The sequence below is a fragment of the Oncorhynchus gorbuscha genome, linkage group LG18 (assembly GCF_021184085.1).
Source record: "Oncorhynchus gorbuscha isolate QuinsamMale2020 ecotype Even-year linkage group LG18, OgorEven_v1.0, whole genome shotgun sequence".
NCBI lineage: Eukaryota > Metazoa > Chordata > Actinopteri > Salmoniformes > Salmonidae > Oncorhynchus > Oncorhynchus gorbuscha.
Genome location: NC_060190.1, coordinates 76,744,015 through 76,760,575, shown reverse-complemented (window position 1 = coordinate 76,760,575; position 16,561 = coordinate 76,744,015). Strand labels below are relative to the sequence as shown.

Below are 16,561 nucleotides of genomic sequence, written 5' to 3'. Positions count from 1 at the left end.
TTCCCATAGTCGCATTCCCATAGTCGTGTACTAATCGCGCTCCCATAGTCGCGTTCCCATAGTCGCGTTCCTATAGTCGCGTTCCCATAGTCGTGTTCCCATAGTCGCGCTCCCATAGTCGTGTACTAATCGCGCTCCCATAGTCACGTTCCCATAGTCGCGTTCCTATAGTCGCGTTCCCATAGTCGTGTTCCCATAGTCATGTTCCCATAGTCACGTTCCCATAGTGGTGTACTAGTCGTGTTCCCATAGTCGCGTTCCCATAGTCACGTTCCCATAGTCACGTTCCCATAGTTGTGTACTAGTCGCGTTCCCATAGTCGCGTTCCCATAGTCGCGTTCCCATAGTCGCGTTCCCATAGTCGCGTTCCCATAGTCGCGTTCCCATAGTCGCGTTCCCATAGTCGTGTACTAATCGCACCCACACACACACACACACACACACACACACACACACACACACACACACACACACACACACACACACACACACACACACACACACACACACACACACACACACACACACACACACACACACACCCACCAACACACACACACACACACTCACCCACCAACACACACACACACACCCACCAACACACACACACACACACCCACCAACACACACACACACACTCACCCACCAACCCACCAACACACACACACACACTCACCCACCAACACACACACACACACTCACCCACCAACACACACACACACACACTCACCCACCCACCCACCCACCCACCCACCCACACACACACCCACTAACACACACACCCACACACACACACACACACACACACACACACACACACACACACACACACACACACACCCACTAACACACACACACACCCACCAACACACACACACACACACTCACCCACCAACACACACAGATTAGGAGGGGGAGAAAGGGAGAAAGGGAGATTAGGAGGGGGAGAAAGGGAGAAAGGGAGATTAGGAGGAGGAGAAAGGGAGAAAGGGAGATTAGGAGGGGGAGAAAGGGAGATTAGGAGGGGAGAAAGGGAGATTAGGAGGGGAGAAAGGGAGAAAGGGAGATTAGGAGGGGAGAAAGGGAGATTAGGAGGGGGAGAAAGGGAGATTAGGAGGGGGAGAAAGGGAGATTAGGAGGGGGAGAAAGGGAGATTAGGAGGGGGAGAAAGGGAGAAAGTGAGATTAGGAGGGGGAGAAAGGGAGATTAGGAGGGGGGAGAAAGGGAGAAAGGGAGATTAGGAGGAGGAGAAAGGGAGAATGGGAGATTAGGAGGGGGAGAAAGGGGAGAAAGGGAGATTAGGAGGGGGAGAAAGGGAGATTAGGGGGGAGAAAGGGAGAAAGGGAGATTAGGAGGGGAGAAAGGGAGAAAGGGGGGAGAAAGGGGGAAAGGGAGATTAGGAGGGGGAGATTAGGAGGGGAGAAAGGGAGATTAGGAGGGGAGAAGGGAGAAAGGGAAAGGGAGGGGGGAGGGGAAAGGGAGAAAGGGAAAGGGAGGGGGAGAAAGGGAGATTAGGAGGGGGAAAGGGAGAAAGGGAGATTAGGAGGGGGAGAAAGGGAGATTAGGATGGGGAGAAAGGGAGAAAGGGAGATTAGGAGGGGGAGAAAGGGAGAAAGGGAGATTAGGAGGGGAGAAAGGGAGAAAGGGAGATTAGGAGGGGAAGAAAGGGAGATTTGGAGGGGGAGAAAGGGAGAAAGGGAAAGGGAGTTTAGGAGGGGAGAAAGGGAGATTAGGAGGGGGGAGAAAGGGAGATTAGGAGGGGAGAAAGGGAGATTAGGAGGGGGAGAAAGGGAGATTAGGAGGGGAGAAAGGGAGATTAGGGGGGAGAAGGGAGAAAGGGAAAGGGAGATTAGGAGGGGGAGAAAGGGAGATTAGGGGGGGAGAAAGGGAGAAAGGGAAAGGGAGATTAGGAGGGGAGAAAGGGAGATTAGGAGGGGAGAAAGGGAGAAAGGGAGATTAGGAGGGGGAGAAAGGGAGATTAGGAGGGGGAGAAAGGGAGATTAGGATGGGGAGAAAGGGAGATTAGGAGAGGGAGAAAGGGAGATTAGGAGGGGGAGAAAAAAGGTCTATAAATCACAACATTTAATAGAACATTATATGGCATCTCTACGACCTTCTCTGCATTGAAGTATTGGCCAAGAAGTTTGTGCTTGTGTGAGGGCAGAGCGACGTCTTTTCCTGGAGATTGGCACAGGAACTCAGTAAGAACTATACAGAACATTGTATCTCTATGGCAGAGATAGTCAAATCTTGCCCTACAAAGTCCAGAGTTCTGCTTGGGTTTCTGTTCGACCTGATAACTGCACCCATATGGTGTCTAAGTCACCGTGTGATTAGAGGAAAGTATGAAGAAGAAAGATGAGTGGAACTTTTGAGCTTCGAGGTCCAGATTTGTATTGGATGGCTTCTATGGTGTTCACTAGATAAATCATGACTTCATTCTTGTTTATTTACCCAGACAGTCACTCAGTAACAATTGCCACTGCTTTCCAGGGAGGCATTGTTAGCTCATTGTGAAAGACCTTGGCATTGGGTCAGGCACACATCTTGTACCTTGGTGATAGTGGTGCATCTCTCTCTCAGGCTGATGATGTCCCCTACAATGTATCGTCAGACAGATTCACAAGACTTGGACTGGTACACTTAACGCCACAAATCTTGACATGTTGACACAAAAAAAAAGGTATAAACAGGTAGTCTAGTGGTTAGAGTGTAGTGGTGGCAGGGTAGTCTAGTGGTTAGAGTGTAGAGGTGGCAGGGTAGCCTAGTGGTTAGAGTGTAGAGGTGGCAGGTAGCCTAGTGGTTAGAGTGTAGAGGTGGCAGGTAGCCTAGTGGTTAGAGTGTAGTGGTGGCAGGTAGCCTAGTGGTTAGAGTGTAGTGGTGGCAGGTAGCCTAGTGGTTAGAGTGTAGAGGTGGCAGGTAGCCTAGTGGTTAGAGTGTAGAGGTGGCAGGTAGCCTAGTGGTTAGAGTGTAGAGGTGGCAGGTAGCCTAGTGGTTAGAGTGTAGAGGTGGCAGGTAGCCTAGTGGTTAGAGTGTAGAGGTGGCAGGGTAGCCTAGTGGTTAGAGTGTAGAGGTGGCAGGGTAGCCTAGTGGTTAGAGTGTAGAGGTGGCAGGTAGCCTAGTGGTTAGAGTGTAGAGGTGGCAGGTAGCCTAGTGGTTAGAGTGTAGAGGTGGCAGGTAGCCTAGTGGTTAGAGTGTAGAGGTGGCAGGGTAGCCTAGTGGTTAGAGTGTAGAGGTGGCAGGTAGCCTAGTGGTTAGAGTGTAGAGGTGGCAGGTAGCCTAGTGGTTAGAGTAGAGATGGCAGGGTAGCCTAGTGGTTAGAGTGTAGAGGTGGCAGGTAGCCTAGTGGTTAGAGTGTAGTGGTGGCAGGTAGCCTAGTGGTTAGAGTGTAGTGGTGGCAGGTAGCCTAGTGGTTAGAGCGTTGGACTAGTAACCGAAAGGTTGCAAGATTGAATCCCCAGAGCTGACAAGGTATAAATCTTTCGTTCTGCCCCTGAACAAGACAGTTAACCCACTGTTCCTAGGCCGTCATTGAAAATAAGAATGTGTTCTTAACTGACTTGCCTGGTTAAATAAAGGTAAAAATAAAAATGACCTGACTGCAGGATTTAATCAAGTGTTACACAAATCCAACACCATTCTATGTTAAAGTAGAATTAAACAAATTGACATTAAACATTTTTCTCAAAACGGAGAAAACTTTATTTAGATTTTTTTCCCCCCTCCACATATTAAAATAGATCAACTCTAAAACAACGTCTTTAGAATTTGTGGTCCTTTCCGAAATAAGGACACAACTTAAAGCACTTAACCAACAGAATTCAAGTAAATTCAATTCATATTAATTGTGTTCACTTTGCGGCTCCATTGCACCAGGGCGGCAGCTACGGATAGCAGGTAGTCGAGCCCTCAGAGAGGAGGTGGCAGGGTTGGGGGCAATTCCATTTCAAGTCAGGTAGCCTAAAAAAATGTTATCCTTTACCCACTGATTTGCATCAGATATATTTCAGTCCAACCAATGTTAAAGTATATACACACACACACACACACACACACACACACACACACACACACACACACACACACACACACACACACACACACACACACACACACAAATATATACACTACCAGTCAAGTTTTAGAACACCAATCATAAGGTTTATGTATTTTTTAAAACTATTTTCTATATTGTACAATAATTGTGAAGACATCAAAACTATGAAATAACACATATGGAATCATGTAGTAACCAACAGTGTAAAACAAATTTAAAATATATTTTATATATTTGTGATTCATCAATTAGCCACCCTTTGCCTTGATGACAGATTTTCACACTCTTTGGCTTTTTCTCAACCAGCTTCACCTGGAATGCTTTTCCAACAGTCTTGAAGGGGTTCCCACATACTGTATGCTGAGCACTTGTTGTCTGCTTTTCTTTCACTCTGCGGTCCGACTCATCCCAAACCTTCTCAATTTGGTTGAGGTCGGGTGATTGTTGGGGCCAGGTCATCTGATGCAGCACTCCGTCACTCTCCTTCTTTGTCAAATAGCCCTTACACAGCCTGGAGGTGTGTTTTGGTTCATTGTCCTGCTGGAAAACAAATGATAGTCCCACTAAGCCCAAACCAGATGGGATGGCGTATAGCTGCAGAATGTTGTGGTAACCATGCTGGTTAAGTGCCTTGAATTCTAAATAACTCATAGACAGTGTCACCAGCAAAGCACTATCACACCTCCTCCTCCATGCTTCACGGTGGGAAATACACATGTGGAGATCGTCCGTTCACCCACACCGCGTCTCACAAAGACATGGAGGTTGGAACCAAAAATCTCAAATTTGGACAGATTTCCACTGGTTTAATGTCCATTATTCGTGTTTCTTGGCCCAAGCAAGTCTCTTATGATTGGTGTCCTTTAGTAGTAGTGGTTTCTTTAGTAGTGGTCTCCTCTGAACAGTTTAAGTTGAGATGTGTCCGTTACTTTAACTCTGCGAAGCATTTATTTGGGCTGCAATCTGAGGCTGGTAAACTCTAATGAACTTATCCCCTGCCGCAGAGGTAACTCTGGGTCTTCCTTTCCTGTGGCGGTCCTCATGAGTTTCATCATAGCACCAGTTTCATCATAGCGCTTGATGTTTTTTTGCGACTGCACTTGAAGAAACTTTCAAAATTCTTTCTTTTTTTTCAAGATTGACTGACCTTCATGTCTTAAAGTAGTGATGGACTGTCATTTCTCTTTGCTTATTTGAGCTGTTCTTGACATAATATGGACTTTGTCTTTTACCAAATAGGGCTATCTTCCTTATACTAACCCTACCTTGTCACAACACAACTGATTGGCTCAGTCAATCTGTGTGGACCCCAGGATTCCACAAATTAACAAGGCACACCTGTTAATTGTAATGCATTCCAGGTGACTACCTCATGAAGCTGGTTGAGAGAATGCCAGGAGTGTGCAAAAATGTCATCAAGGCAAATGGTGGCTATATGAAGAATCTCAAATATATTTGGATTCCAAACACTTTTTTGGTTACGACATGGTTCCATATGTGTTATTTTATAGTTTTCATGTCTTCACTATTATTCTATAAATGTAGAAAATAGTACAAAAATTGTAAAAAATTAAACCCTTGAAAGAGTCGGTGTTCTAAAACTTTTGACTAGGTAGTGTAAGTGGTATATATATTTTTATACATATATATCTATATATGGCTGTTTAAATATCAATATGTATCCACATTATTCAACACTGACCTCTAGAGGCCATTAAACTCCCTACACCCGTTTACCACTATAGAACACCCTTTTCATACCGTGCAGGCTTGAATATGATCTTTTTACATTGCCCTGTACAGCACCATTCCAGCAACTATGCGGGACGTGTAACCGGGCCGGGCCAGTACAGCTGGGCTCCGTGGTGTGAAAAAGGGGTACAAGAGCAAACATAGGAGCATTCAGTTACATTTTTATGAATATTTTATATTAATTGTCACTGGCATTTGACAAAGTACAATAAACCCCCCCAAAAAATTATAATATAGTAAATAAATTAACAGTTTTGAAGCTATACATCATTTTGACTCTTGACTGGTTAGCTTGACAAAGTTTTGCAAAACAACAGTCAATCTGAAACACTAAAATAATGAAACATTGTCTGCCATTGTTTGTTGTCATAACTTCAATTTAACGGAGAAGGTTGCAGCCTTAAAGCGATAGTAGTCTTAGTATCAACGAGTTAACAGGGCTGGATGTAGGAACAAGCCCTGTTCTGTCCTGGAGCTGTTCTTGTCTGTTAAATGTTCTGTATTATGTGTCATGTTCTGTGTTCTGTATTATGTGTCATGTTCTGTGTTCTGTATTATGTTTCATGTTCTGTGTTCTGTGTTCTGTATTATGCGTCATGTTCTGTGTTCTGTATTATGTGTCATGTTCTGTGTTCTGTATTATGTGTCATGTTCTGTGTTCTGTATTATGTGTCATGTTCTGTGTTCTGTATTATGTGTCATGTTCTGTGTTCTGTATTATGTGTCATGTTCTGTGTTCTGTATTATGTGTCATGTTCTGTGTTCTGTGTTCTGTATTATGTGTCATGTTCTGTGTTCTGTATTATGTGTCATGTTCTGTGTTCTGTATTATGTGTCATGTTCTGTGTTCTGTATTATGTGTCATGTTCTGTGTTCTATGTTCTGTATTATGTTTCATGTTCTGTGTTCTGTGTTCTCTATTATGTGTCATGTTCTGTGTTCTGTATTATGTTTCATGTTCTGTGTTCTGTGTCATGTTCTGTGTTCTGTGTTCTGTGTTCTGTGTCATGTTCTGTATTATGTTTCTTGTTCTGTGTTCTGTATTATGTTTCATGTTCTGTGTTCTGTATTATGTTTCATGTTCTGTGTTCTGTATTATGTTTCATGTTCTGTGTTCTGTATTATGTTTCATGTTCTGTGTTCTGTGTTCTGTATTATGTTTCATGTTCTGTGTGGACCCCAGGAAGAGTAGCTGCTGCTTTTGCAACAACTAATGGGGATTCTAATATAATAACAAACACAAGAGCAGTAGCTATTTTACAGCTACAAATCCCCAAAATTAAAACATACCAAATTAAAATATCAAAAGAAAAAAAAAGTTAAGTTATATTGAAAAAAAAGGCCAGCAAAAATCTGGAGAAAGAAAATAAAATCTTAGTTTTGTACAATTCAAATTGCAACACGTCAGATAAAGAAAGTCTTGATAGACAAAACTAAGTGTCCTTCGGTCTAAAATATCACGTCTCTTTCCCCTGTGAAAGTAGTGCAGACTTCCAAATGGAACCCAAGAACCTACACCCAAGAACATCTTAAGAGGCATTGAAAAGCAATGCAATATTCTCTGACCTACAAGAGCGCCAGGCGTGTAGTTGCCAGGGGTTACAGTCGGAATTCAGTGGGTAGCCTGTCATCTCCAACAACACCATCAGTCAGCAGTCACCTGTCCTTAACTATTACCATCTCACACCTGGGATTGCTTCAAATACCATTCTTTTTATTTCATATTTTCTCTTTGTGCATATGAATTCACATTCATAGGGGGGGTCCCCCCAATTTCTCCAGCTTAAGTGGCAATGGGTGGATACTTGTTGTGTCCCTTTTGTCACTTCCTGGTTGTCATGTCCTGTTCGCCGTTTTAGTCGCTCATAGACAGGAAGAGTTGGTCCTCCAGGTCCGAGGTGTCAGTGCTACCATCTGAGCTGTCTGAACTGTCAGCTGTATGGGAAGACAGACAGGGACATAGAAAGATGGCGTGAGTGTGTGTACTAACTTTTACTGTTCCCAACAAACGATCATGGTCCAAACACACCAAGACAGTTGTGAAGAGGGCACGACAATGCCTATTCCCCTTCAGGAGACTGAAAAGATTTGTCAGGGGGCCCCAGATCCTCAAAACGTTCTACAGCTGCACCATCGAGAGCATCCTGACGGGTTGCATCACAGCCTTGTATGGCAACTGCTCGGCCTCCGACCGTAAGGCACTACAGAGGGTAGTGCGTATGGGCCAGTACATCACTGGGGCCAAACTTCCTGCTATCCAGGACCTCTATACCAGGCGGTGTCAGAGCAAGACCCTAAAAATGGTCAAAGACACCAGCCTCCAGCCACCCTAGTCATAGACTGTTCTCTCTGCCACTGCACGGCAAGCGGTACCGGAGCACCAAGTCTAGGTCCAAGAGGCTCCTAAACAGCTTCTACCCCCAAAGCCATAAGACTCCTGAACAGCTAATCAAATGACCACCCAGACTATTTACATCATCTGTCCCCTCCCATCCATACGGTGCTGCAGCTACTCTGTTTATCATCTATGCACAAGTCACTTTAACAACTCTACCTACATGTACATACTACCTCAATTACATCGACTAACCTGTACCCCAGCACATTGACTCTGTACTGGTACCCCCTGTATAAAGCCTCCACATTGACTCTGTACCAGTAACCCCCTGTATATAGCCTCCACATTGACTCTGTACCAGTAACCCCCTGTATATAGTCTCCACATTGACTCTGTACCAGTAACCCCCTGTATAAAGCCTCCACATTGACTCTGTACCAGTAACCCCCTGTATATAGCCTCCACATTGACCCTGTACCGGTACACCCTATATATAGCCTCCACATTGACTCTGTACCGGTACCCCCTGTATATAGCCTCCACATTGACTCTGTACCAGTACCCCCTGTATATAGCCTCCACATTGACTCTGTATCGTAACACCCTGTATATAGCCTCCACATTGACTCTGTACCATAATACCCTGTATATAGCCTCCACATTGACTCTGTACTGGTACCCCCTGTATATAGCCTCCACATTGACTCTGTACCGTAACACCCTGTATATAGCCTCCACATTGACTCTGTACCATAATACCCTGTATATAGCCTCCACATTGACTCTGTACCGTAACCCCCTGTATATAGCCTCCACATTGACTCTGTACCGTAATACCCTGTATATAGCCTCCACATTGACTCTGTACCAGTAATACCCTGTATATAGCCTCCACATTGACTCTGTACCAGTAACCCCCTGTATATAGCCTCCACATTGACTCTGTACCAGTAACCCCCTGTATATAGTCTCCACATTGACTCTGTACTGGTACCCCCTGTATATAGTCTCCACATTGACTCTGTACTGGTACCCCCTGTATATAGCCTCCACATTGACTCTGTACTGGTACCCCCTGTATAAAGCCTCCACATTGACTCTGTACCGTAACACCCTGTATATAGCCTCCACATTGACTCTGTACCATAACACCCTGTATATAGCCTCCACATTGACTCTGACTCTGCCTCCACATTGACTCTGTACCATAATACCCTGTATATAGCCTCCACATTGACCCTGTACCTACCCCTTATATAGCCTCCACATTGACTCTGTACCAGTACCCCCTGTATATAGCCTCCACATTGACTCTGTACCGGTAACCCCCTGTATATAGCCTCCACATTGACTCTGTACCGGTACCCCCTGTATATAGCCTCCACATTGACTCTGTACCGTAACACCCTGTATATAGCCTCCACATTGACTCTGTACCATAACACCCTGTATATAGCCTCCACATTGACTCTGTACCATAATACCCTGTATATAGCCTCCACATTGACTCTGTACCATAATACCCTGTATATAGCCTCCACATTGACCCTGTACCGGTACCCCCTGTATATAGCCTCCACATTGACTCTGTACCAGTACCCCCTGTATATAGCCTCCACATTGACTCTGTACCGGTACCCCTGTATATAGCCTCCACATTGACTCTGTACCGGTACCCCCTGTATATAGCCTCCACATTGACTCTGTACCGTAACACCCTGTATATAGCCTCCACATTGACTCTGTACCATAATACCCTGTATATAGCCTCCACATTGACTCTGTACCAGTACCCCCTGTATATAGCCTCCACATTGACTCTGTACCAGTACCCCCTGTATATAGCCTCCACATTGACTCTGTACCGTAATACCCTGTATATAGCCTCCACATTGACTCTGTACCGTAATACCCTGTATATAGCCTCCACATTGACTCTGTACCGTAATACCCCGTATATAGCCTCCACATTGACTCTGTACCGTAATACCCCATATATAGCCTCCACATTGACTCTGTACCGTAATACCCCATATATATCCTCCACATTGACTCTGTACCGTAACACCCTGTATATAGCCTCCACATTGACTCTGTACCGTAATACCCTGTATATAGCCTCAACATTGACTCTGTACCGTAATACCCTGTATATAGCCCCCACATTGACTCTGTACCGTAATACCCTGTATATAGCCCCCACATTGACTCTGTACCGTAATACCCTGTATATAGCCTCCACATTGTACTGCTGCTATTTAATTATTTGCTATTTAAAAATTTTTACTTATCTATTTTTTTACTAAACACTTATTTTTCTTAAAATTGCATGGTTGGTTATGGGCTTGTAAGTTGTTGTATTCAGCATTTCACTGTAAGGTCTACTACACCTGTTGTATTCAGCATTTCACTGTGAGGTCTACTACACCTGTTGTATTCAGCATTTCACTGTGAGGTCTACTACACCTGTTGTATTCAGCATTTCACTGTAAGGTCTACTACACCTGTTGTATTCAGCATTTCACTGTAAGGTCTACTACACCTGTTGTATTCAGCATTTCACTGTAAGGTCTACTACACCTGTTGTATTCAGCATTTCACTGTAAGGTCTACTACACCTGTTGTATTCAGCATTTCACTGTAAGGTCTACTACACCTGTTGTATTCAGCATTTCACTGTGAGGTCTACTACACCTGTTGTATTCAGCATTTCACTGTAAGGTCTACTACACATGTTGTATTCAGCATTTCACTGTAAGGTCTACTACACCTGTTGTATTCAGCATTTCACTGTAAGGTCTACTACACCTGTTGTATTCAGCATTTCACTGTGAGGTCTACTACACCTGTTGTATTCAGCATTTCACTGTAAGGTCTACTACACCTGTTGTATTCAGCATTTCACTGTAAGGTCTACTACACCTGTTGTATTCAGCATTTCACTGTAAGGTCTACTACACCTGTTGTATTCAGCATTTCACTGTAAGGTCTACTACACCTGTTGTATTCAGCATTTCACTGTGAGGTCTACTACACCTGTTGTATTCAGCATTTCACTGTAAGGTCTACTACACCTGTTGTATTCAGCATTTCACTGTGAGGTCTACTACACCTGTTGTATTCAGCATTTCACTGTAAGGTCTACTACACCTGTTGTATTCAGCATTTCACTGTGAGGTCTACTACACCTGTTGTATTCAGCATTTCACTGAAAGGTCTACTACACCTGTTGTATTCAGCATTTCACTGTAAGGTCTACTACACCTGTTGTATTCAGCATTTCACTGTAAGGTCTACTACACCTGTTGTATTCAGCGTTTCACTGTAAGGTCTACTACACCTGTTGTATTCAGCGTTTCACTGTAAGGTCTACTACACCTGTTGTATTCAGTGTTTCACTGTAAGGTCTACTACACCTGTTGTATTCAGTGTTTCACTGTAAGGTCTACTACACCTGTTGTATTCAGCATTTCACTGTGAGGTCTACTACACCTGTTGTATTCAGCATTTCACTGTAAGGTCTACTACACCTGTTGTATTCAGCATTTCACTGTAAGGTCTACTACACCTGTTGTATTCAGCATTTCACTGAAAGGTCTACTACACCTGTTGTATTCAGCATTTCACTGAAAGGTCTACTACACCTGTTGTATTCGGCGCATGTGACAAATACAATTTGATTAGGATTTTTTTGCCCAAAAATCAAATCGATCAATGAATCATCATCCTCTGGGTACCTGGGGAAACAGTGCCTGGCCAATGCTGCCGGTCATGGTCTGCTTTTGTCTCTCGCTTCTAGACTAGTGGATGTTTTGTGTGTGTGTGTGATAAATGATTTTCCCAAGAAGACACCGCAGTTACTCACATCCCAGGTCAATCTCAGCATCGTTGTTCAAGTCATCCTCATCCTCATCATCATCAGCATCGAGAAGCCTGGCCACTGCTTCATCATCCGAGGGAGAGAAGTCGTTACCTCCATCCTCCTCTCCGTCTCCTCCCTCGATCAGCTCGGCCAACAGCGGGTCAGTCTCCATATCATCATCGTCGTCATCTTCATCGTCGTCGTCGTCAGAGTCTTCATCACCGTCTTGATCCTCCTGGTGGGAAGGTGACACATTTTGAACTCAAATCAACACAAGATGAAACAAGATTAAATATATGTATATATATATATTTTTTAAACACATCAATATATTTGAACACAATTAACAGAAGGGCAAACAGTGGGGAGAGGCTGGGATAGAAGCAGGTGTTTTAGTGACGGGCTAGGATAGGAACAAAGGTTCTGGGGTGTAACCCTATGGGCACTCAGAACCCAGATCAAAGAGCACTGGGCAGTATGGGTTGAAATGGAGAGACTGGATATTAGAGATCAGGAACACTAGGAGAGAGCGGATGTAGATAAGATGCTAAAGTTAGACTGAGTTTAGTAGAGAGAAGGACAGCATTTCTTACCTGATCTTCATCATCCTCTCCCTCCTCAGCTAGTCTCTGTCTCCCCACTTCATACAGGCGACACACCGTGTCCATGTTGATAGAGTCCTGGTTCTAAAGACGTTAGAACACACAGCTTGAGATGAACTACCGACCGACAGAGAGAACTACACTTCCCACATTCCACTCTTTAGATGAACTGCTGACCGACAGAGAGAACTACACTTCCCACATTCCACTCTTTAGATGAACTGTTGATCGACAAAGAGAACTACACTTCCCACATTCCACTCTTTAGATGAACTGTTGATCGACAAAGAGAACTACACTTCCCACATTCCACTCTTTAGATGAACTGTTGATCGACAAAGAGAACTACACTTCCCACATTCCACTCTTTAGATGAACTGCTGACTGACAAATGAACTACACTTCCCACATTCCACTCTTTAGATGAACTGCTGACCGACAGAGAGAACTACACTTCCCACATTCCACTCTTTAGATGAACTGCTGACCGACAGAGAGAACTACACTTCCCACATTCCACTCTTCAGATGAACTGCTGACCGACAGAGAGAACTACACTTCCCACATTCCACTCTTCAGTTTATTTTTGGATGTCTATTTGGGACTCAGATCAAGAGTAGAACAGAGAGCAATAATATGGCATCATCAGGGAGCATTGCACCACCCTAATCCCTAGCCCTTTACCCCTAACCCCTAATCCTTAACCTCTAGCCCTAACCCCTAGCCCTAACCCCTAGCCCCTAATCCTTAACCCCTAGCCCTAACCCCTAGCCCCTAATCCTTAACCTCTAGCCCTAAACCCCCCTAATCCCTAGCCCTTTACCCCTAACCCCTAATCCTTAACCTCTAGCCCTAAACCCCTAATCCCTAATCCCTAGCCCTTTACCCCTAACCCCTAATCCCTAGCCCTTTACCCCTAACCCCTAATCCTTAACCTCTAGCCCTAAACCCCTAATCCCTAATCCCTAGCCCTTTACCCCTAACCCCTAATCCCTAGCCCTTTACCCCTAACCCCTAATCCTTAACCTCTAGCCCTAAACCCCTAATCCCTAGCCCTTTACCCCTAACCCCTAATCCTTAACCTCTAGCCCTAAACCCCTAATCCCTAGCCCTTTACCCCTAACCCTAATCCTTAACCTCTAGCCCTAAACCCCTAATCCCTAGCCCTTTACCCCTAACCCCTAATCCTTAACCTCTAGCCCTAAACCCCTAATCCCTAGCCCTTTACCCCTAACCCCTAATCCTTAACCTCTAGCCCTAAACCCCTAATCCCTAGCCCTTTACCCCTAACCCCTAATCCTTAACCTCTAGCCCTAAACCCCTAATCCCTAGCCCTTTACCCCTAACCCCTAATCCTTAACCTCTAGCCCTAAACCCCTAATCCCTAGCCCTTTACCCCTAACCCCTAATCCTTAACCTCTAGCCCTAAACCCCTAATCCCTAGCCCTTTACCCCTAGCCCCTAATCCTTAACCCCTAGTCCTAACCCCTAGCCCCTAATCCTTAACCCCTAGCCCTAACCCCTAATCCTTAACCCCTAGCCCTAACCCCTAGCCCTAAACCCCTAATCCCTAGCCCTTTACCCCTAGCCCTAACCCCTAGCCCTAACCCCTAGCCCTAACCCCTAGCCCCTAATCCTTAACTTCTAGCCCTAAACCCCTAATCCCTAGCCCTTTACCCCTAGCCCCTAATCCTTTACCCCTAGCCCCTAATCCTTAACCTCTAGCCCTTTACCCCTAGCCCTTTCACCCTAGCCCCTAATCCTTAACCCCTAGCCCTTTACCCCTAGCCCCTAATCCTTAACCTCTAGCCCTTTCACCCTAGCCCCTAATCCTTAACCCCTAGCCCTTTACCCCTAGCCCCTAATCCTTAACCTCTAGCCCTTTCACCCTAGCCCCTAATCCTTAACCTCTAGCCCTTTCACCCTAGCCCCTAATCCTTAACCTCTAGCCCTTTCACCCTAGCCCCTAATCCTTAACCTCTAGCCCTTTACCCCTAATCCTTAACCTCTAGCCCTAAACCCCTAATCCCTAATCCTTAACCTCTAGACCTAAACCCCTAATCCCTAAACCCCTAATCCTAAACCCCTAATCCTAAACCCCTAATCCTAAACCCCTAATCCTTTACCCCTAATCATTTACCCCTAATCATTTACCCCTAGCCCTTTACCCCTAGCCCTTTACCCCTAGCCCTTTACCCCTAGCCCTTTACCCCTAGCCCCTAATCCTTAACCCCTAATCCCTAGCCCTTTACCCCTAGCACCTAATCCTAAACCCCTAGCCCTAAACCCCTAAACCTTAACCCCTAATCCTTAACCCCTAACCGCTAGCCCCTAATCCTAAACCCCTAACCCTAAACCCTAAATAAGAATATGGGACACAAACAATACAGCTCATTCTTCCTGCATGATAACAACGATATACTGATTGACAGGTAGAATGGAACAGTCAGGAGCAGAGCTAAAAGACATGGAATATCAGCAATGGAAATAAAACCGGGAAGTTTACCTCGATGACAGCCAGGTAGCAGTCTCTAGTGTCAGTGCACAGGTCAAAGATATTCCTCTTCACATCCACAGTAGCTGAGGAAGAACATACAACCAGAAGATCATTTCAACCCACATGCCCCAGGCCACAAAACAAAATCCCTATGCTTGACCTATGACCTTTCAGGTCATACCGATGGGTTTGTAGTCGGTGGCGTCAAAAGTTCTGAAGGAGGAACCAAAGGGACTCTTCATCTGTTGGTCCATCACGTCATCCTCCTCATCAGCCTGGAGCATGGCTCCGTACATGACCGTAGCGGCGTTATTGAACACTCCTCTACACTGGTCCAAGGCAGGCACAGTGTGGAGGAGATGGAACGTTCTCAGGTCCCACTGGCATAGCTGGTCAAGGCGATCATCACGTCCAATGTTTTTACCTGGATAAAGTCAGGCCATAGGTATAAAAGGCTACGATTAGATCTCCCCTGAGTTTTTACCTGGATAAAGTCAGGCCATAGTTATAAAAAGCCAAGATTAGATCACCCCTGAGTTTTTACCTGGATAAAGTCAGGCCATAGTTATAAAGGCTACGATTAGATCTCCCCTGAGTTTTTACCTGGATAAAGTCAGGCCATAGTTATAAAGGCTACGATTAGATCTCCCCTGAGTTTTTACCTGGATAAAGTCAGGCCATAGTTATAAAGGCTACGATTAGATCTCCCCTGAGTTTTTACCTGGATAAAGTCAGGCCATAGTTATAAAGGCTACGATTAGATCTCCCCTGAGTTTTTACCTGGATAAAGTCAGGCCATAGGTATAAAAGGCTACGATTAGATCTCCCCTGAGTTTTTACCTGGATAAAGTCAGGCCATAGGTATAAAAGGCTACGATTAGATCTCCCCTGAGTTTTTACCTGGATAAAGTCAGGCCATAGGTATAAAAGGCTACGATTAGATCTCCCTGAGTTTTTACCTGGATAAAGTCAGGCCATAGGTATAAAAGGCTACGATTAGATCTCCCTGAGTTTTTACCTGGATAAAGTCAGGCCATAGGTATAAAAGGCTACGATTAGATCTCCCTGAGTTTTTACCTGGATAAAGTCAGGCCATAGGTATAAAAGGCTACGATTAGATCTCCCTGAGTTTTTACCTGGATAAAGTCAGGCCATAGGTATAAAAGGCTACGATTAGATCTCCCTGAGTTTTTACCTGGATAAAGTCAGGCCATAGGTATAAAAGGCTACGATTAGATCTCCCTGAGTTTTTACCTGGATAAAGTCAGGCCATAGGTATAAAAGGCTACGATTAGATCTCCCTGAGTTTTTACCTGGATAAAGTCAGGCCATAGGTATAAAAGGCTACGATTAGATCTCCCTGAGTTTTTACCTGGATAAAGTCAGGCCATAGGTATAAAAGGCTACGATTAGATCTCCCTGAGTTTTTACCTGGATAAAGTCAGGCCATAGG

The 16,561-nt window shown here is 44.8% G+C and overlaps 1 protein-coding gene across 1 annotated transcript in view; it reads right to left on the bottom strand.

Moving 5' to 3' along the window:
• Positions 1 to 6,895: 6,895 nt before the first annotated feature.
• LOC124003675 (DDB1- and CUL4-associated factor 1-like) overlaps positions 6,896 to 16,561 on the bottom strand; it is a 49,107-nt gene continuing 39,441 nt past the window's right edge. Inside the window, 5 exon segments of the mRNA XM_046312185.1 lie at positions 6,896 to 7,744; positions 12,013 to 12,244; positions 12,603 to 12,695; positions 15,118 to 15,191; positions 15,290 to 15,488. Of these exon segments, the coding sequence (XP_046168141.1) occupies positions 7,665 to 7,744; positions 12,013 to 12,244; positions 12,603 to 12,695; positions 15,118 to 15,191; positions 15,290 to 15,488 (678 nt within the window). The 3' untranslated portion in view covers positions 6,896 to 7,664.